At 39.7% G+C, this 23004-nt stretch overlaps 3 protein-coding genes across 6 annotated transcripts in view; 2 read left to right on the top strand and 1 right to left on the bottom strand.

Moving 5' to 3' along the window:
• LOC133834949 (uncharacterized) overlaps window positions 1–4586 on the bottom strand; it is a 45945-nt gene extending 41359 nt beyond the window's left edge. For 3 of the 4 annotated variants that reach the window (XM_062264753.1, XM_062264761.1, XM_062264770.1), the window contains exon 1: window positions 4425–4586. The gene's annotated coding sequence lies outside the window, so the exon portion shown is untranslated. The remainder of the gene's footprint in view (window positions 1–4424) is intronic. The other variant, XM_062264744.1, reaches the window with a different exon arrangement.
• LOC133834941 (uncharacterized) overlaps window positions 1–23004 on the top strand; it is a 193232-nt gene that overhangs the window by 148877 nt on the left and 21351 nt on the right. The window contains 5 exon segments of the mRNA XM_062264732.1: window positions 1604–1743; window positions 12565–12670; window positions 18377–18430; window positions 18432–19076; window positions 19807–19923. Of these exon segments, the coding sequence (XP_062120716.1) occupies window positions 1604–1743; window positions 12565–12670; window positions 18377–18430; window positions 18432–19076; window positions 19807–19923 (1062 nt within the window).
• Window positions 6327–7779, top strand: LOC133842322 (heat shock protein 23). The gene has a single exon (XM_062275376.1). It carries the CDS (start codon window positions 6663–6665, stop codon window positions 7329–7331), a length of 669 nt encoding a protein of 222 aa, XP_062131360.1. The 5' UTR covers window positions 6327–6662; the 3' UTR covers window positions 7332–7779.

Below are 23004 nucleotides of genomic sequence, written 5' to 3'. Positions count from 1 at the left end.
TTTTAGTATTGATCTCTTGGAATAATCATGAAGTCGAAATAAAATTATAATGTAATGGGCACCTGATATTACTTGTTGTTGCTTAAGTTGGGTAAAGGCATAGAGCCAGAAGCTTTTACAGGTTGGGAGGGTAAAGAAGAAGAACATAACCATCTTCGTTCTTCATATATATATATTGAATGCATATACTTCTTAACCGGTCTATCGGTTGATAGCCTATCCTGTCTGTTCCCGTCTTAACTCTGTCTACCTTTTTTTTTATCTGTGTGGCACGGTAGCTTACTAGGTGGCAAAGACCCACCCACTTTCCCTGAGCTTTAGTCGACAATGTAGGCAGAGTATGCTTCCAGTTGGCTGCCCACTGAACGGGTCGTCTTATTATAAGACGACGCCCAAGACGTGTTCGTTACAAAATACTAAAAATAGCATATTGTAAATTTGGTATATTTATATGGATATGGATATATGTTAGATATTAAAAAGTGTTCAATGTAAAAAGTAGGCGTTTTTGCCCGCACTAAAGAATTTCTTTTATAAATTCGACAATTTTTATCTGACCGCAACCAAATTTTCAGGAATCACAAAGACTATAGTTATAATTGTATATATGTATTATATAAAATACGCGATTCTAGCGGGTATAAAAATAGCACATTATAACAGCACTTTATTTCACTTTTTTACGTTTTCCTATTCTGCTACGAAAATTTTAAGGGGTCTAGTTTAATTTTGGACAGGAGTGTAGCATGTTATGTTTGGAACCAAACCATCTAAATAAGAAACTAAAGAAATTTAATTTAAACAAGAATTTTTTATTATTTCATATCTTATGAAAGACATAACCAATAAGAAAGATATTAAGCAAAAATGTATTCCATTCAATCATCTTTTCAATTCACATCTGTCAATTAATTGAACTTTTCAACAATTTCAATGACACATTGAAATTTGACACTTTTAAAGAGGAATATGCATGAATGTAAAGAACCAATCAATCAAGTGAACCACTTCATCATAGATATACGAATGTATAGTAGGTGCTTTCGGATGTTTTTTTTTAATAAAAATAATAAATTATTATATGCATACACTACTCGAACATTGCATAATATAGATGACTCTGCTTTTATTTCCGTTATAAATAAAACATTAAATTATTTACTGTTGCGGCACTTGTGTCACTCGGCAGACAATATAAACATACACAAAAACAATGGGGGTAAATAAACGTAGTGAATATATACACATAAATATATAAATCGTGTGGCACTTGCCACTTGCCAATTGGCACTTGCGACTGGCGACTGGCAACATCCATCGAAAATAATTATTTATTAATTGTGCAAGCAGATGAACAATTGGCCTCATCAGGAGGCCATCGGGCCTCAAACGCCACTAGCAATTAAGTTGCATTAACATAACTGTCAAGCCGGAAACCTCAGAGCCCACGCCCCCACCCCTTATGAACAGGGGTCAAGGGAGCGAAACCCTCAAAAAGCCCCAATTGGATGCCTTACCTCTTCCCTCAACCGTGTCCCTCTTGTACGTCTAATTAGTGAATATATTGTGAACTGAAACTGTGTGTGGTTTGCTTTCATTGCAGGACCTGAGCGTCAATCAACCACAAGCAGCTGTGCGCGAGGACAGCGAATTTATCATATCCTGCACAGCCCAAGGCTCATCGCGCATGCAGTTCCAATGGTTCAAAGACGGGGCACCCGTGAACGCAACCAAGGCAACGAGGTAAGTGCAACATGGCGTTAAACAGCTGCCTATCACTGTGGACCATTCAAATGGAAAACTATAAAAACAAGTACTTGCCAACTTTACATTGTATACTTAAGAGTTGATCGATTAAAATATACCGTGTGAAAGTTAAGTGTTTGTAGTTGTATATTGTTGAAAATATGACTGATTTAAAAATCATCTCCTGATGTTATCTGCAAACACAAGACATTCAAAGAAGTTGTTTGGTTTCCGTACGTTTACTGAATATTCAGATAACCAGAGTTATTCATAATACCATATTCCGTATAAAACAATTGCTAGTATATAATAAAGCTACAAAGTATTGCCTACTACTTATATTACATTAACAGGATAAAAAGATAATAACTCTTATTTATCCAAATAGTAGATAATATACTATACTTCATATATTGAGGAAGTCAATCATTATTAAAATGGTACATAACCACAATAAACACAGTAGATATCTTCAAGTCAGCTGCGCTTTGAAACATAATGAATCTTTGATTTTACAGGGTATTTTCACAGACCTTTAGTTAACCTTTTAAAGTAAGAAACATGGAAAAAGGCAAAACCCAAAAGGAAATTGTAACGCCAATGTGACAGCTTCACGAGAGGACGACTTGAATATGTATTTTCGAGTAAGAGCGATGCGAATCGAGGGGGATTTTGCAGCACAAGTGTTCAATTTGACTTTATGACTTTTACACATCAATAAACATGACATAAAAAGCCTTGGCAAAATAAAAATTAAACGGCCAAAAAGGATAAATAAGTCAAGGCAAAGATAAAGATTTGTCAGACACCGACGCATCATCCCCATCCTCTATTGGAGAAAACAGAGCCAAGAGTTGGTCCAGCCTAACCGCAGTCAGCCAAGGCGAATGATTGATCATAAACCCCTAGAATGGGGCAGAAGCGGGAACACATCTGTGTGGCATTCACTACTCACACATACGACGTGTATTCATTCAACCTTTGAACATGTGCGTCTTCTTTCCCTTACTTTTTTCGCTCTCTCTTTCTCTTTCTCGTTTTCTTGCTCTCTTACTGTTCATCTGCTTTGTGGCATATTACATAAAAAGCATATGGCCGTAACTAACGAGGGGTTGTTACTTGGACGACTGCTCCGACTGCTGTTGGGTCTGCCGACTGGGGTTTCTAGGGGTTTAGCTTTAGCCACAACTAACGGGCTATGTAGCCTTGACAATTTGCCCCTCAAAGCATGATGCTTAAATTTGTTGCACAATAAGAACCCGGGCGCATAAGCATAAGCAAGGGTGCAAATGCCTCATCAGGCGGCATAACAAATGAATTCAAGCATGGTGTGAGATGTGGCGCGAGTTCCTAGAACTCTTTCTTCCATTTTCGCTTTTCGCAGAAACTCATATTAAATTAAATTCATATTAACAAGAGACACTCTAATTTTTTCTTAGTTACTCATAATCTCGTATACTTTAATCTAGCACATTCATTGCAGCAATCTTAACTGTCTAGTAGTGAAAAAATGCATTGTGTCATATTCATTACCCCGCTATTAAGATTAATTTCTTCCGACGCTTTAACTTAAAGAATCCCAAACCTACCTTTAAGGATGACTCTATCCCCAATATAGCAAAGTGATGAGTATGACTGCCTCAACATCCGTTATTACACGTGTTTGGGTTTCTCATCATCCTATTTCTCGTCAGCACAGGAATGCGACGATGTGTAAATAATTGTGGTTGTAGGAAAGCCACAAACACATGTTTCCCCCCAACGGATGCAGCAAAATATGAGTAAATATTTTAACTAGAGTGAAGTGAAGTCATTCATTTGGACATTTACTAACTTCGCATTACACAAACGACTAAACATTGGGTCCTGTCCAACAGTCTTAGCCAAGCTCCTCTACATTCGTTAGTTGGCCTCAGCTGACTTGACTTTTGCGTACTAAAATAACCGGAAATAAGTAAATTTGTAATGCTTGATTTCACCCGTCTGAAAGGAAGGAGAGGGCTAGATTCAATGGATGATTTATCATCACATATTTTGCATACCTGCTTAATAGCCTCACAGTGCTAGCTTTAAGCTGATCTAGTAGTCCTTTAACTTGCACAATTTTGACCCAGTTAACTTCTGTTCAGTGCCACAGCTTCAGCTGTGTAATTAATGCAATTACTCTCCAATCACGTCGCGACGCCTCTCTCGTAACCATCGCGAAGGCCAACTATGGTAAGCGAGGGCCAACACTTTGATTAGCATCCAAACCTTCTCGCATTCTCCCACACATTCCCATCTTACCTCCCACCCCTTTCTGTGTCGCCCTGCTGACTGCCCATATACGAGTATGTAAAGCACGACCATTAATTCCACCCACTCCCCAATGAGAGACTACTGGGGCTGTCGCTCTCATTAAGTGTTAGAAAGCTGTTTATGTTCCAATTAAGTTCAGTGTAGCCAAGGGCATTTAACAAATATTATTCGATTCTGGTGTAATGTATATATTTATGGCACTCGAATTACCGACCTCCGGGGTAATCCTATATGCATCAAATTCAATTAAGGGCTTTCGTGTATTAACCCTAAGTAATCTGGGCAAGGAGTATGTTTTTATATAGTAGATAAGAACTTGGGCGAGCAACGGTTGAACACTAATAGTTTAATGCCGTTACATTTCATTTAACTCAACTCACGTTAGTAGTGTATCGATTGTAGTAGATCTTTTTAAGTTCACTTTAATTAAAGAGTTCCATTATAAATATTTGGTATACCAGTAATACACATTTCACTTTAAAAGAATTTTTTTTACTTTTGACCAGAGAAATTTAATTTGATCTGTTTGGCGAGTGGAAGCCGACTGATAACGTCTTTGGAAACCTTTTCAACTCGTTAGGTTTCACAAAGCTATTTGCCATGTTATATTTTCATAGATACATATATCGATGACACAATATTGTAAATTTCCGAAGCACGTGAACAGAAATGCAACAAAACAGACTCGTCTGTTGTTTGCAGGTGTTAAAATTATCAGTTTGTATGGCAAGTAATGCTACAAAATTTAGTATATTTATTTTTATAGATAAATTGTTTGGCTTGCATTGGACTTTGAACTGTTTTCCGGATCTCTTCAATTCAAATTAGATCTTGAATATTATTTGTCGGTCTATAAACTAAACAAATTCTTTAAAGTCCCAAGCATAAACTGTCGTCTGTTAGTTATTCTTTTGATAATTCCGATTTGTAAAAAAAAAATTAATTAAGAATGAAGACTATTAAGTGCTTGCTGTAAGCGATTTTTTAAACGAAAATATATAAATAACTCAAACCATTTACTATAATTAATAAAAAAAAAGATAATCAGTTCTTTTACATGTTTTCTCAGCTTCGACGAAGTTTGCAGACGTTTTCCACTTTTTCAAAAGTGAACAGGTCTAACAACAATCTTCACTTTGTATTTAGGGTGCACAATGTCCTGTCATTTTAGCCATGTCAAAAGCTGCAGTTACTCTTAGCTCGTTTGCTAAAAATTTGTCAAACTGTAAAGCTAACAGCAGAAATTCAATTTCAGCAGCAAAGTTACAAAACTGTCTGACCTCCAACAAGATATATAAGTAAAATATATATATTTCGTTATTTTACAAATTGGCTCGACTCGGGTCCGAGCTGCACAGCAACAACAATAATAACCAGAACAGCAGAAGAAAAAACGATACAACAACACAAGAGCAAATGTCTTGACAACGTCAGTGTTGTCTAGGGCCAAAGAAGCATTTGTTGTACTCGACTCCTTTGGATATTCGTTCATTTGTAATTGATAAACAGGGTGCTGCAGTCAACATTACCGAAGTTATATTTAAGAAATAAGTTAATATCTACTATATATGCAAATGTTTATTATTTAGTGAATTCTTTAAAGTTCATTAATTAAAGCATTGTTTTCAACTACTATCAAAACATACTTTTTTTTTTAAGTATACAGACTTCTTTTACAAAATATATAAAAATTATAATATCATAAGAATTTTTATTGTATTATTGTACTCGACTGCGGTGAACTAATACCTACTGTACCCTGTATTTGAATGTGCTTATATGTGCGTATATATAGTATGTCTCAGACTCATATGAGAGACGTGCCGAGTGGGGGTCACGATTTTCATTAGTTACATTTGCCCCAATGCTATGCGTAGACAGCATGAGAGAGACACTCATCGGAGGCATGTTGTCGCTGACTACGAGTACAATGTGAGGCGACAATGCCACAATTAGTTGCATAAACTCGTTCAACGCTGCTTCATAATGTTACTAAGGGCATTACCGCATAACTGCCATTGGCTTGTCTGGGCTTGTGAAGCTAAAGATAGTTTCCAACCCATTGGCGCCATTTGGGGGTATAAAAATAGCTGCAAGGGTTGCGTTCGACTCAGAACAACAAATATTGATCAAACAATTTGACTTTGGGGTAGCTTGGTTCTACCCCCTGTCGAGTATATTTGAGCGTATTTGGCAGTAATCGGGGTAGTGGTGGAGCATTTGAGAACCTGCAATATTTATGCGGGGCATTGGATGGTTTCTAGAAATGGCACAAAGCGCAGTTGTTACCTAGCCCAGCGATAGGTACAGTCGCATCCAATTGAAACGGTTTGAATAAATTCATTAGCTTTCGCTTTCGATCGGATCATGTCCTCCAAGCTGCTTAGCTACTTAGCTAGTTAGTTAGTCGTTTAGTTAGTTAGTAAGAGTCGAGCAGCGTAGAAGGAGGCCGAGGACAACGGTTTTTTTGGCGCACTTAGCCAAAAAGCAACGCGTTTGCTCCGTGTGCAACGAATCAACACAACTTTACACTACATACCATACACAACACACAACATACAACACTATACACCCTACACCGTTCACAACAGGACACGAATCGAAAGGAACCCCATACCATGCCCATACACTGGGACTGGGATTGGGAGCACGAGCACGAGCACGAACACGGCGGAGCTCCTTTTCACTGGCCGCCGAGGAGGCATTGGTCAACGGGCGAGCCGAAATGCCGCCAGCGTCGCTACCATCTCTCCCACGACATGGACGTCTGCGCCCGGGATTTCCATCTGAGGGTGGACGACAGCGCCTGGTGTCACGGCTCGTGCCTGGTGGGCCGTGTGGTCATTGAGACGGGCACAGAGCCTGACTCGCTGGGTCGGGGTACATTCAAGGTGGTCTTGGACGTGCATCACTTCCAGTTGGCAGAGCTCACGGTGAAGGCCAAGAACAGCGACACCATCTGCGTGGAGGGCAAGCAGGCGGACGATCGAGCCGATAAGGGGCAGCTGTGCATTACACGCGAGTTTACGCGATGCTACAAGCTGCCCCGACACTACGATGCCACACAGGCGCGTGCCACATTCTCGGCGGACGGCATACTTATGGTAACGGTGCCAGCACCACCCAAACTGGACGACGTGGAGCGTGTGGTGGACATTGAGCCCACTGGCAACTACTTTGGCAGCATTGCGGATCCCAGTGCATCCAAGGCCATTGAGCAGCAGGCAATTGACGATTCAGCTGATGGTGGCGAGGCTAATCCTGCTGGCACAGCGATGGACAAATGAAGCTGGCGACGTCTGGCGGTCGCGCGTACCTGGCGTCCACTCTGCATGTGGAAGAAGCGTCTCCTGGGACGCGTGAAGACCGTCAGAGGCGGTCGTTGGACTTGAATGAAGCAAAACACAAGTATGACGAGCATTTGGATGTAATAGATATAGTATAGCTGATGCAATGACACGAAGACTTGGCATAGCCAATGCACCTCTGCACCTGCTGGTGTCAGTAACTAGACTCACAATCCTTATTATAGACTATCCGAGCAAAAGTTAGTTAGTTACTTCGTTCTTGTTACAAAACACATAGTCAAATTGTTGAAAACGTTAACAAATATGGCCCCTAGAATCTATAACTATAACGTTGTATTTCTTAAGGATTTATGTCTTTGCTACTTTGATTCTGCTTAATGCCAATAAAGGACTTTATCGTAAACACTCTAAAAACGGACAGTCTCTGCACAATTAATTTGTTTATAGATTTCTTAAATGTTTACTGCTGTTTTTACTTTATCTAGAAATAAACTCCCCTCTGTTCTTGTGATTGCCATTGTCAGTCTAACACATTTGTGTCACATAAATCAAGAAAATGCCATAATTTGTGATACTTTTTTCAAATTGAGCTCTTTAAGAAGCTGTATGTAACTGCAAATATGCTTTCCATATCTCGATTCATGTGTAATAATTCTGAAGTCCCTTGTGACGTGCGACAACCCTGTCACGTGTCATTTGATTAGCGTCAAATTTGAATAAAATTCACTAACACCTCAAGTCCTCTGCCGTAGGGCGAAGGTCTGGATAGATATAGCTCTCTCACAATTTGGGTAGACGCCCAAAACGCACATCAATAAAAATTGGGAAAGTCGAAAAAGGCAGCTGCTTGTCAGCAGAAAAGAAACAAAAATAGTAAGCAAATGCTGCTGCCGGTTTGACCCAAACAAAAAGGCAAATACCGCCATGATAACAATAACAAAATCCATCGTATGACAGCAATATGCCAAGGGGCAAATAATATAGCAAGCAGTTAAGGAGTTCTTGGTGAATGAAGAGGAATGGGAACTCTGAAATGTGGGGGCGTTTGCTATTTTCAATATATGGATTGTGTAGTTTGTTTGCTATGTCGCAGACAAGCGACACTTTAACATGCGGGCTGGCACTGTTAAGTTAAAGCTTTACATACCGCTGTTAGGCTTGTGCACTTTAACAGTAGACAGTTAAAGTGAAATTGTTGGTGCTCTGTAAAAAAGCCAATCAAGCCTTTGGCCATGTACCAGCTACCAAGTTCTGGCCAGTCTAGTTATGTGCAATTTTTGTCTTTGCTTTGGCTTTAGCAATTTAGTTGTTGAGACACGTTTTCTTGTTACGATTGTAATGAAATTTGTTACAACTTCAAGTGAATTGTGCGCCCCAGCCCAACAACAACAACAACACCAACAACAAAAACATAAGAGAGTAAAAAAATGCTAGCGTCGGCGTCGCAGTCACGCAAAGGGCAACGACAACGGGACATCGGACAACAGAAGGAGAGACTGGAAGCGCGTCGCGTACTTTGTCATCGTTTTATTTTTATGCGTAGTTGCGTTTAATAAAGTTTTTATATGGGTCCTGGAGAAGCCTATACATGTCACCTACACAAACACACACAGACTCTGTTTGTGTGTATTCGAATGCTGTGCTCTTGAATTTCGGCTCTGTGGTGTATCGTATATCGTATTTATAATCAAGTTACGATTATAGGAGCCTGCAGCTTTAATGCATTGGTCCAGGCCATCGGTCCGTAACACATTTTTATTCATATTTACGAGCATTCCACGGGCAACGCATAAAACATTCAGCAGAAAAGTAACTTCACAATTTCAATTTCCCACGCTATCACTGAACCGGGAAGGAGGGCCAGGAAAGTGGGCAAAGAATACAAGGAGAGTAAACACCTACCATACATACCAATTTTATGAACTCATAAAACCATTGCAATGGATTTGTATTTGGAAGCCCGAAGGCTTTAGCGGTGCGCCCGATCACATAAAAATCTAATCCCTATTGCGTCTCCATCCTCTTTTCCTATGTCTTTCTATCCCTCTCTCTCTCTCTCTTTCAGCATCTCCCTTCTAAAACAACTTGGCGCTCATCCAGTTGACAACGACCCAGATCGCTTACAGCTATTGTTGTCTTCATAGGTCACCTACAAAAACATATGCCTTGAAACTATTTATGCATAGTGAACTTAAAAATAAACATAATTTTTCAGTTACACTGGCAACGTGTGTGGCTTATTTTATTGTAACTTTTGTTTACTCTGGACTATTATTATTTATTACTTCTGAGTGTCTGACGTGGCGTGATCTCTACCGAACTTTATTTACTTACAAATATTTCTCCAATCTGCATAAAGCTCTAATTTTTAAGCATGCTAAAAGTTACAGTTTAAGTTCAGCCATCTGAGTACCATTGATTTCGATTGATATGCGATTATGGAATCGAGATTTCAGTCAGTCAACTTTATGACCAATTCCATTTCATGAACTGTATCTTTGTTAGTCTGTCAAAAATCACGGCAGTCGCATCACAATTCTCGATTTGAATTGCTTTGGAAAGCGTTCATCCAACTCAGAAGGCAACAGCAAGTGTTGTTGGAATGCCAAATGCAGACACACAAACACACATGCATACACTTTTATAAAACACATTCAGAGCAATGCCTTTATAGTCAGCTGCCACAGCCCCCAGAGTTACTACTAGTTTACAAATGCCGAACTACAGCAAAAATTCTTTTGTAGCCGATGTGCCACAAATGGCATCACTAATAGAGATGATCACGTGTTCACTATATAGACTATTTCACTTCTTTGATGACAAATTGTACAAAAAAAATATGGACAGTTTTTAAATAATATAAGGAAATATAGTTTGAATATTGAACCTTCACCGGAATAGCAAAGCTGACGGCAATGTATACTAATGACAAAAGCAATACCCATTTAATAGATTTGATTCCATTATTTATTTATTTTTTAACAAAAGGGTTTCCTACATTTCTCAAACTGTAATATTTGATAATTACAAATTCCACCTTTCAGCAGCAAATTCTTGTTTACAAGAATGCCAAATATCAGCCTTAAATGGTAGATTTTTAATTTTCGATATAATAAATAAATTTAGCGTTAAAGAATATATCGCTTAAATAGTTTGACAGAAACTAATTTGTTTGTGTACTATACATTTACTTCATATTTTCAAATTTTAAATGAGCAATAACAGGACAACTAACATTTTCGTACATTTTATTTGGCGTACTATTTTTGGTATATTTTAAGGTTAGAAACGCGGTCACATTGTTGCCAGTGCAATCCTTCTGACACCCGCCATAAATTTCAAATTCTCACGTGTGCATCTCTGTTGTTTGTGGGTTCCGTTAGCTGTTAACTGTTGCTGTTGTTAGTCGTTTTATCTTCTGTTGGCAGCGTTCACGAATATAGGTGCTTGTGTGTGTGTTTAGCAGTATGTAATTGTATTAGTCGAGAAGTAACCAGCACTAAGGCTGCTTCCTGTGCGTCATAGCTACAGTTGTTGTTGTTGTTGGTGTTGCTCATTTGCAGTAAACGAGGACAGAGCTTTGCTGTTTTTGTGGTTGCCGTTGCTAGCGTTGCTGGTGCTGCATTTAAGCGTTACGCACTTCCTGCACAGAATGTTATTACTTCCGTTGCCGTTTAATTGATTTTGAAGGTGCGTTGCCAGCGACGAACATGGAAACAGGCAGGCGCAGGCACTGGCAAAATCTTGTGCCGTTAGCCATTAGCAAATTGTAGGTTAAGTGCTTTGTATGCTCGGCAATGCCACGCCTCATACACAGCAGCTTCCTGGACCTCACATTGCTGCGAACGCAGCTTGGGCCATTGCACCTGTGCTGTGGTTTAAAGTCCTCTCTACCTCCACTCCACTTCCACCCTCACTCCCACTCCCACTCTTACTCCATATACTATAAACCGCACTTTCGCACTTTGTGCGGTTTTTGGCCACTTTTTCAATGTTATGAAGCTGTTATCCTTGCTGCCAACGTTATCCATGCGTAAAAGTTATTAGTGGAATGCACTCACTAAGCATGCGGCTCCATCCAGTTGAACAGGGGCAATCTGTAGAAGGCGGGGAGGGGAATGGTGACAGCCTGGGCTGGCTGCAAAGCCTGTTTGTTTGCTACCAAAAACCTCAAACAGCACTTAAGTTGTTGCCAACTGCAAGAGTTTGGTTTTGGTTTTGCAATGGGATTTACTTGAAGGCTCCTCCCCAGACTCTCTTGCCCTCCACAACTTACCACGCTCTTACTGCATCTCGGTTAAGTGGCAGTGTGGGGCAAGTGGCAGACAGGCAACTGGCAACTGGCAACTAAGCACCTTCTATCTGCCAGACACAGCTCAGCATATTTTAATTATTTACCTTGATTGCAACTTTATAAAATGCTTATGAACGCAACTTTTCTTATACTGTTGCCAAGCGCGGTAAACTACAAAGAGTCTCGGATTTCATATACGCAGATTAAAACTGGGAAATTAGGTATGGGAAATCAATAAGCGACTTCTAAAAGTCACCTTTATAAACTCATTTACCATAGTTCCAAGGTGTTTGATTGCACACTCAATAAATAAAATTTACCATTAGTTTTTCCGATTAATTTATTCTCACAGGTCCTCGAGTTTTTGTTCGTCTCCAATCTAATTAACGCGCCGTCTATCCAATCAACGTACTCGTATACTTTTTAGATAAATCAAAGCAAAACATTCATTGACTTTCTGCCTCGGGGAATGCTGCAAGCTTGCCAGCCAATATTGCGACCCATTTATGCATGCAACCAAATCCAAATTTGAATTTAGCAACAATGCCACTGATGCGGCATCGAAAACATTTTGAAAAACATTCGCGAATGAATCATGTTGCCTGCTAATTGACTACGAACCGCAGCATCCGCGATTGTTTTCACATTAGCCATGATTTTTCACACACACTCGCATACACCATCTGCTCTTTTAGCCCCCAAATGATAAGTGAGCCGCTATTAGTGGGTCAATTAGCGGGGGAGTTGCATCTGCTCCAATTCATTTGGTCTGTGTGTTTGTTGGGTGTGAAAATGTGAATCTGACACAAGTGCAAAAGCGAAAGTCGTCTGTGCTAATTAGCCCGGCTAGTACTTACGTAACCCATCTACCAGCAGATCGACTAACACAAACTATATCCGGAATTTCGCTCTTTGCAGGGAGATCTGGACTACAGTATTACCACCGGAAACAAAAGATGTATACACGGCCATTCTGGGCGTTACCAAAGCCAGTCGCATTGATGAAGGAGTCTATAGCTGCAAGGTAAGTCTTATTATCCTTTTTTTTTTCAATTTAAATCTCCGCAATCCTTTGGTTAGGATCTACTCTATTAAAAATATGCAGTTATTTTTAGGGAAAATGGATATTAGACATTAAGGCCGTAAAGTAAATGATCAATTTCCCAAATAATTTGATTTATAGGCCAGACAGTCTGAAGCTAACCCTACTAATCGAATTACCAACTGATTTACTGATTTATAACTTACTTCCCCTTCATGAGTCTTTGTGGGCTTCACAGCCAGGTCTACATAAGGCCTTTCACTAAATGTCAATGGCATAAAAAAATCCCACCTCAAAGCCATAAACATGTTGTTCATATTTAGTGATAGAACAGCAGTTCCTAAATGTGGCTCCACATCTTGGTTTTGTTGTGGCATTTCTCGTACATGTCAATATTTTTTACAAGCCATTTGCGTAATTTGTTATTTGCCAAGCCATAAACAAAAATGGTTACCGGTCCGTCGGCTTTTTAGGTTTAATGGCCTGGAACAGTTTAAAGACTTAGTAAGTGCGATTAAGTAACGGAACAGAGAGACTGCTGAAAATCCTCAGCAGTTAAACAAAATGTTTAAATCCCATAGATTAAAATATTTGCAGACTTAGAACTCTGTACGCACAAATCAAAATAACCCACATTTAAGTGATTGAAACTCTCGTTGTGTTTTACTTTTTAATTTTTTTTCTGTTTCTCACTTCTGTTGGTTTATTTTAATTTGGCTAATTAAAAGCGTTGGCGTGTAGGAAACAGAAACGGAAACAGCGAAAAGTTAAAAGTAATGTTGTGGCATTTTAGGAGAATCTTTTTTTATTTTATTTTTAACTGCCTGCTTGTGATTTAATGCCAACAAAAAGTGGGTCTGGCTGACTGGCTCTGTTGATATGCCAGCTTAAAGCTTGGAATTAAACTGATTAGATGAAAGTTTCAACAGAATCCACAAATTACCAGCAAATCCAAACTGAATTAACAGCAGTAACGAGTAAGATTAAAAAAGAAATTGTTGCGTGAAGCAATAAAAAGACAATTTAATTGAATTTGTGAATATTCACTGAATAAACTAAACATGCAGATATATTTTCATTGGTTTGTTCAAACGTCTTTAAGATGTCATTGCGCTTCATAACTACATAAAAGACAAGCCTATCGTACCATGTTATGCTAAACTTTATTTTACATTAGTATACTTCTCGACTCCAATATTATTTACACATTGTTTGAAAAGTGTGATTACTTATATTTAGAATAATTTGGATTCAAGCAAATGTTCCATTTATAATTAACTTAAATTCATTGTGCAGAAATTTTAAATTATTGAAAAAGTTTTCACTGGACAGTGTGCAAAAATACTGAATAAATTTATTTGGTGAGAATATACAATCCTTTATAAATTGCACAAAAAGTTGTTGCATGTCCTGCGAACTATTTAAGCTGCTGCAAGGTGCCCCTGCTCTAGTGTCCTGCTTTGGTGTTGTAGTGCAAGTGCAGCAACAGTAGCAGGAGTATTTCTTGAGCTGCAATCTCAAGTCGCTGCCATAAATTTTCTTACTTTAAGACCGCAAAGAGCATCAGGAGCAGCAGCTGTTGCTTGCAGAGGAGCGACCACAGAGCTAACGAGCGAAGATTTTCTTAAAGCCCAGAACCAATTGTATTTAATGCGCTGTCCGAGCGTTCCAAGGGGGATTTCGTTTGCTTTTCTCCCGCTGTATGAGTCCCCCAGCACTGTTTTGAGGGCTGTCGCTTTGTGCCTTTGGTTCGCCTAGTGCCAGCTTCTCGCTATTCCACTTATTGCTGTATGGACCACGTAATGACGCCATCAGATCAAAGGCAAAGGGAAAAATACTGAATTCGATGCTGTTGCTTTTGCTTTTGCTATTGCTGTTGCGGCCCCAATGAGGAGGAGTGGGTAGAGGAAGAGGAGTGGAAGCGGCCTCTTGGCAACTGTTGGCAGCTGCTACGAGAATTGCACGTTAATCAGCGGACTGTGCTCGCCATCTCTCTCCTCTGATTTTTTCTCCTCTTTTCTGCTTTCTCAGCGGACAAGCTTAATGCACAATCCCCAAAGGTTAATATTTGCCGTCTTGAAACTGTAAAGCATAAATTCTTTTCAATAAGATGCGCCCCAAGGTGCGAGTGCTATGCAGCATGTCAATAATGTGCGTGCATGTGTGTGGTATATGTGTGTGTGTGTGGCACTTCGTGTCGTCCATTATGCACCAGGGACTCCATCATCATATTCATATACGAGGGAAAGAACGATAACTTGAGTTGGTACATAAGAAAATACCCTCGGGCTGTAAGCGCAGTCATTATTTATTTATTGATATCAACTTGCAATTAGTTCATTACCTTCAGGGGCTTGCCGTCTTTAGGCTTAACTGCAGCTCGTCCAATTAATCTCATCGATTGTGTTTCTGTCACGTCCATTGATTTATGTACGATTTATGTGCTTGTAACACGACACTTTACACGGTTTAAAGTCCCTATAAGCTGTCAATTGAGTACGGCATTAAATTCATACGGGATCGATCTACAACACTACATTCTTCAATACCTCACTTAACGGCCATCATTAACGGAAATCATTGTTATGCAAGCAACACTTTTTTGTGAGTGGCCGTAATGTTGAGTGTTTTAATTTGCTTTGCTATGGATTTCCGTAACTACAATATTTTAATTGTAATTGAACTCATATGTACATATGTAAGTAGTGGAATTGGTACAGAGAAGAAGCATATCGTTGGCATTATCCTTGGGGACATGCACTTTTCAGTTCGTAAAGACGCTTTTATCTGCCGACTATAAAAGGGAACCATTTTGGCGCATCAGCATCATTAACATTGGAAATTTTGTGGCACGAGTGTTGTGGCATGCCACCATCTACTATAGCGATTTTTATTGACTGCAGAGAGACACAGAGACTTAGAGAAAGGGGACAAGGTGGTGATGGTCGGAGTTAGGACTAAATGACATTAGCCATACTCGTACAATGTGCTGTTTAACGACTTCGACTGTTAATGAGACGCAACTTTGAGCTTCTCAGACTGGGGCAATAAAATCACATTTGGGCCATAAAAAATTGTATGCTCGCTGTCGTTGTCGCTGTCGCTGTCACAGCGACGTTGTGATGAGGTTTGTGGCTAAATGAGTTAATTGCCAATTGGATTTTGTGACTGGCAAAGATTTGTTGACGTTGCAGGGTCGTAAAGTGCGGGGCCATTGCGCCATTTTTCGATTCGTGCCACAAATTTAAAACAGCAACTTCAAATGGGCAAATACTCGAATGCCGTAAAGCAGCAACTTAAGAGTAACAATCTTTTGAATTGCTGCTTCCCCAAATGCTCAGCTCTGTCTATCAAATGTTTCCGGCTCAGTTGCAACAAAGTGCCAGACACAGACACACATCCAGACATAGACACTTGCTACAGATACACCAATACCATCAACAGCATCGACGGCAAATGCATGCCACATGCCACATACCGGCAATGAGGAGCCCCGAGGTGTGATCCTGACGTCGCTGCTCGTTAGTTTGTCTGCTTTTTTAAATTTGAAACGGATGTAAGGCCCCAGTCCTCCCAACCAATTGTGAGCAACTGCAACAACATCATCATCATCATCATCAGCATTATACTAATGTCGAACTCTGCAGGGCTATGACTCCATCGCCATCTTCCCTTTCATCTAAACCCACTGACATTCTATTCCCTGAGAGCAGCACGAGCAGACGCAAAAGTTTTGTTTTTTCTGTACCCTTCTTCCTCCCACGCACACACGCAAACATACATTCATGCAACATGTTTGTGCCACATGACACAGTTGAGCTTTAAGTAGCTATGGAGGCAAACACACCAGCCAGACACCGCAACAAAATCATGTTATCCTTATTTCAAAACGCCCTCTAAAAGGCTTACCAGTCCATTCAGCACAGACTGCGCGCAATCAGCCAAAGTCATATCCAATCAGCAGACAATGTGTTCGCTTTTTAGCCTGGCTAACAACAGTCCAGACAGCTGGCGAGAGCCAGTGCCAGTGTATTAAATTCAAGCATGTGCTTCGAGCAAACAACCAACAATCGTTGATATAAGGCACACACGTATTGTTAAAGGACAGTCGACTTGCGCCTGCTTTAACTGCTCCTGATGCTCCTGTTGCTGTTGTCATTGCAGATATTTATCAGGTCCATCGAGAGCCAGCAGCTTCAACGGACATCAATGCAGGTCGCGCAGTGGGCTGCACTCATATTTTTTGCTAGTAAAATTAGTGACCTTAGTGAGACTGCCTAATCTCATTGAACTGGGTCCATAAATATAAAAAATTATTCAGAGAATAGTTATTAAATGTCACAATGACATAAAAAACATATAATTTTCAATAATGTAGAACATATAAATAAAATGCGAATGAATTAGAAAATTGTACCTAGTTTTAATTTCACTTATAAAATAATAATAAGTACATACATACATACATATATGTTACATATTTCTGAATGTTTCGGTATTGCAAAAAATATTTCTGATAGTTGCCATTTTTGTATCAATTAATGTTTTCTATGATTAATTTCAACTTTCTTTTTTTCCTGAATCCTCACATTTCTCTTCACTGGGCATGCATTCTTTATTCCAATATGATTGAGTCCTTTCTCATGATTTAGCTCTTATGTAGGCCTTTTCAAAACGTAATGAGTAAAATCTTGTTGTTGGTAAGCCTGTGTTAATATGTTATTAAGGCTTTGTCCGAATCAAAAGGCGATTGATCTATTTTTTACCCGCTACTCATATGGTAGGACAATCTGGTATATTTAGCACACTCTATGGTATATTTCGAATGCAGTACTGCATCGATTTTAGCATTTTTTAAGTATATCCATTTGGTATACTTTAAGAATAATACCGCACTGTTTTATTCTTATACAAAATGGATAAGGGGTATCTCACAGCCGAGCATACTCGACTGTAGCTTTCTTATTTGATTCATGATAGAAGGGTATTATAACTTTGTGCCGGCAGGAAATGTATGTAACAGGTAGAACGAGGCATCTTCGACCCTATAAAGTATATATATTCTGTCCGTCTGTGTGACTGTCCGTCTGTCCGTATGAACACCTAGATCTCAGAGGCTATAAGAGATAGAGCTATAATTTTTTTTTTCGACAGCATTTGTTATGTTTGCACGCAGATCAAGTTTATTTCAAATTTTTGCCACGCCCACGCTAGAGTTGTGAATTTTGGTATATACAATAATTATTATAGTAGTAATAATTCCTGAAACGTTGGTCTTATTTGCCTTGGTAATCTGTTTGTGCCGTCTATGGTTTTGAATGCGGTTCTATATCCATATACCAAACATACCATTAGGTATATTTGTAGTATTTTTCAGTATATTCAGTATATTTTGAGAAAAATACCGCAAAACATATTTCTTTTATTCAAAATGGGTAGCGGGTATCTCACAGTCGAGTACCCTCGACTGTAGCTTTTTTACTTGTTAATAATGAAAGACTTTCACTCTAACTAAGTTACACATTATTTCAGGTTTTCTCAACATATAAAAATAAAAAACGAATACCAAAAACTTAAAACTAATATATCTTTCATTCTAACATTTCAATGTTATTCGACTATGTTAAACGAAAATTGATTGATATATCGAATAAGACGCAGCTGACATCTGTTTTCCGATCTTTGCAGGTCACCGATTGGGGCGTGGAGCAGTGTCGCTCATTGCATATCCACATCAAGTCGCCCCCCTCGACTGCGAGTGGATCCTGCGAGTGTAACGCTGCAGCGTGGTGACTCGCTGCGAGTGCGTTGCCTCTCGCCAGGCAATGATGACATCAAACGCTATGCTCAGCTGGGCTACAGCTGGACGCGGAATGGCATGCTCTTTCAGTCGGATGCCGCGACAGCCATGTGGGAGGATCTGTATCCGGATGGCAGCATATTGAAGATCAACAACATACAAAAGTCCGCAGAGTACGCGTGTCTGGTGTCCAATAGTGTGCGACCCGTGTCAAGGAGTGTCTACATCAATGTCATTGAGCGCAATGCAGTCCACGTGTGTCTGGCAGAGTCCAGCTATGGGGTCCACTGGCCCACCAGTGCTCCCGGTGCTCCCATCATCACTGACTGTCCTCGCGGCTATGAGGGACACTCGCGACGTATCTGCGAACAGCGGGATGCCGGCAACTCCAGCTGGCTGCTGCCTGACTTCTCTAGCTGTGTGCGGGATGAGTTGTTGCTCATCTACAATCGGTTCCGAGCTCTGAGCGCTGGATTTCAGCAGACCAATTCGTCAAATATATTAAAGGCTTGCTTTGACTACACCCTGCAGCGAAGGCATAACTTTCTGCCGGGCGAGGCGAGTTTCCTCATCGACATGCTGCATGAGGTGAGCGAAGAACTGAAGAAATCTGAAAAGGGACGAAAGGGTAAATCTAGCGGAGCGAATAGTTCAACTGAAGTTTGCGCTCTTCTTAGCAATTCTCGTGATTTCCGATTGAGCGCCTGAGCTACTTTGTCTTGAGAAAACTGTATAATATCATGAGGGAGGAAAAGTTGTTGCCTCAAGTAGTATTCGTAGTAGGTTCGCATTCGCCAAATTCAATTTTGAACAAGTATCGCGTCTTGGGATGCACTGCAGAGATGAAACTCCAACTTGAGCACTTTTAAGACTTTGCTGGGATGGGAATGAGACTAGTGCAAAGAGCTCAAAGCGTTACAAACATCTTGTACTCTTACCTGAGGCTCGGCCTGAGCCCGGACGTTAAGATGCCTCATCCACAAGCACTTGTGAAGGGGTTTTTGGCAGAAACTATTTTTACACACAAATGAATGCAAAAGCTGGCAGAAGCAGGCGAGGCGACTGGCAATTTTTCACACAATTTTCAGAACCAACTTATGGTAGAGTGAAAGAAGAAAAGTTTTCCTCCTCTTTCGGCCGCTTGGCAACAATTTTTCATTTTAATGCGCACACAAATTTCCCGCCTAACGAATGGGCTTTGGGCAATGGGCAATGGAAGAGTGACTCTTATGTTGTGCGCTGTGCTTTCACCTTTTTGGTCCACTTGTTCAACATTCAAACTCACACTCACACTCGTATTTCTTTGACTATTTTGCAGCTCGACACCTATTTGCAATTGAAAGGCACACAATTGGAGCGTGAGATGGCTGCGGAGATAATACTCCGCATTCTGGACAAAGTCATGCAGAATGCACAATCCCTGAACAGTCAACAGGTGAGACCACAACACTACACTACACTAGAGTATATAGTTCAAGTCAGCATTAAGTCTATACTTGTCTGTGCATGCACAGACACGCTCGCGCATGTACAGTATGTACTTCCCAGCGCACATAAATTATGTGAAAAGAGCGGCAGTCGAGCGAGTTTCGGGTGCCATAATTTATAACCTACAGCCATATTCAATATTTGCCAGACTGGTTTGCGGCTCTTTCCAGATTTATTACACGCTCATACACATTTAAGGGCCTAAATTGGACTTCGCTCTGCGGTACTACACACATTTATAGTATAGTACGACGATGTGTGTGTGAGGTGTAGTGGGGTGTGTTGGGGTGTGTGTAATACGAGTCGCATTTTTCACTGGTTTTACTTTTATTTGGCATGTAGTTGGGGTTTGTCATTGGGCCGCAATTTACATTTGTCTACCGCAATTCGAACTACGACTAAACCATCCACAAAATCGATGCTCATGTTTGCTGGTAATGAATACCTTCGGCAGAAGCCATGTATTTGTGGCTTGAAAGGCCAATTTGTTGGCAAGCATCTTGCTAAATTGCATAGATTTTACTTGAAGTATTGAATGATAGGTGAAAATAATACTACCTATGTAATGCTAAAAACTGCAGCCTAGATCTGAACTATGAAAACAATTTTATCTTACATTACAGCTGGAATATTTTCTAAATTTAAATATTCCGTATTACGTCTATTATTTGAGGTTTTAGATTGAATTTGTATATTATCACTTTAACTTGACTATTGTTTACCCAACAGTAAACCACAAAGTAGATGCTCAAACTTGCCTCAGAGTTGTTGCTAATGAGCAGCAATCAAACAGTTCACTTATGAACGAGACAAATGAGCCAGGCTCAATGGTACTCCAGACACCTGGTTGGACCGCAAAACAATAACCATTACCCCTCCCCTTCTCCATTCTCTTCCATTGTTACAGCTACCTCCTTATGTCCATCGGACAATGACGGAAGCTACTTATGGCCGTGTTGCTGTTTGGTGAAAAGTGCGTATCCCGTTTGTCCTTTGCAGCACTGTCAATGTACCTTGGACCTTGACGATCTGGAGTAGAGCGAGTGCGGCTTTTGTTGTTGTTGGTGGCTTCCGCTCTCACACTCGACTTACTTAAGTTTTTAAGTGGCTCGCCAGCCAGAGCCGAAGCTGCTGTCATGGAAGGGAGGCGAGGATTTGGGTCTGGGCTCATGTTTTATTCCTTGAACACACTTTGTTTTCGCGAAGTGCGGCATAAAAGTAACAGCCACGGTTGCTGGGAAGGAGTTGGTTGTATTACACCAAGCAGGCAGGCAGTCGCATGCATCCGGCTTCAATTTTGATATGCAAATTTATGTGAGTGTTGATTGCACCTGTTCGGCGTGGGAGTAGGAGAAGTAGTGGGAGAAGTAGTAGCATGAAAGTAAAAGCAGCTTGATCCGCATTCGCATCCTCATCAGCAACGGTGACTCAATGTCAAGGACCTCGCTTTAAGGAGTAGCAGTAAGTTGGCGAATGAAGCAAACTATACAGCATAATCTATTAGCTGTCGCTAGCTCGTGTTTTAATATTCATCTTTTAAGATCGGGGCACGCGCGGAAATTAAGCAAGTTTTTATTGCGCAGTCTGCATAGCAGATAGTTGACTTTAGACAGAATGAGGATGAGTGACTAAGAGCCCAAATGGCAGAAAGTCGATGGGGAGAGCGTGAAAGTTTTTAATGCGCTCAAATTAATTTTGTTTGCCTTCGAGTTCCCTTGAGTTATGGCATTTCACATGCGCCATGTGAGCCTGAAACTTCACCAAACACTTTTATGTTTTATTTTCTTTTTTTTTTTTGGAAGTTTAAAAATTTTTATTAGCAAGGCGGAAAAAAAGAAGTTGCCAACATAATTGGGTCGATTAAATGCCAGCATTTCAACTTTTCTCAACTTGCCAAATAGTTGGCAGTCTTCTTATTGACTCTACCAAAACTATTGAAGGTACGAACAAATCGAATATACTTTTGTGCGGACTTTTAATTAACAGAAAACTACTCCAATCGATAATGTTCGTTAAGAGAGGAGAACTATCAAATAAGTTAACGTAGAGAGATAATTAAATATATTTTTGAGCTATTTAAATTTAAATTCCATAAATTAACAATCATATTAACATGCAATAATGTGACAACAGAAACCATAATTTTGTGCCCACATGTTTTATCAATTAAATAAAATGTATTTAAATTCATATATGAATGAATACTGTGAATGAATGCGATTGCGGTGTATTGAATGCATATTATCAATTTCATTTTATACAAGCACATACATCCACATATTCAACATGAGTTGTTCTGCAGTTGGCCTTATCAATTGGTTGTTGATAATTCTGAATTATGATTGCATTTCTCATGCTTAAAGCAGATTTTCATTAAATGTATTTTTCGTCTGATTAACGTTGTTTGCGGTAAAGCATTTTGTAGATTTTGCAATTGAAAAAAGTTTTATGCATAAAAGTTGCAGATTTCAATTGGCTTTTTAAGGCTTATATTTCAATTTAGAATGCCCCAAAAAAAGACTTTATTTAAATATACGAGAAAAGTTTCAATGCCTATTGACTCATTATCGAGGGAGCACAAACTAAGTGGCAAACAAACTTCATTGACCTAGTTTAAAGAATATTTACTCTAATTCACAGGGACGGACTTATTTAAAAAAAAACTCAAACTTGTTTATATTTAATTTTGTCTCACCTTCTGCTTTGATAAAAGACCATTAACCGAACCAGCTTTTCTTATTTATACTCTTACTCTAATTAATTAAGAACTTTTTTCACTATTTTTCCCATTTTCAATTTCAGTTGTGTTCGTATAATCTGCTTCTTTTTTTTGGTTTTAGCTTTTCTGCTTTAACTGAGAAAATTAAATTTCAGTATTTTGATTTGTCTTCAATTCAAGGTTGCCGTTTCTCTTTTGTGCGTTCCATTTGGCCTCCCTTAGTTGCTAATACGCTTCTGCCAAATATCCTCACATTCTGCAGTTTGACCGAAAGAAAACTTTAGCAAAGACTGGATATTACGAGAATTT

The sequence above is a fragment of the Drosophila sulfurigaster genome, chromosome 2L, assembly GCF_023558435.1.
Source record: "Drosophila sulfurigaster albostrigata strain 15112-1811.04 chromosome 2L, ASM2355843v2, whole genome shotgun sequence".
Lineage (NCBI taxonomy): Eukaryota > Metazoa > Arthropoda > Insecta > Diptera > Drosophilidae > Drosophila > Drosophila sulfurigaster.
The sequence above is the reverse complement of the archived record's forward strand: the minus strand, read 5'-3'. Positions and strand labels throughout refer to the sequence as shown.

Coding starts and splice junctions, on each gene's coding strand:
- LOC133842322 (XM_062275376.1), top strand. CDS start 6,663: ATGCCCATACACTGGGACTGGGATTGGGAGCACGAGCACGAGCACGAA.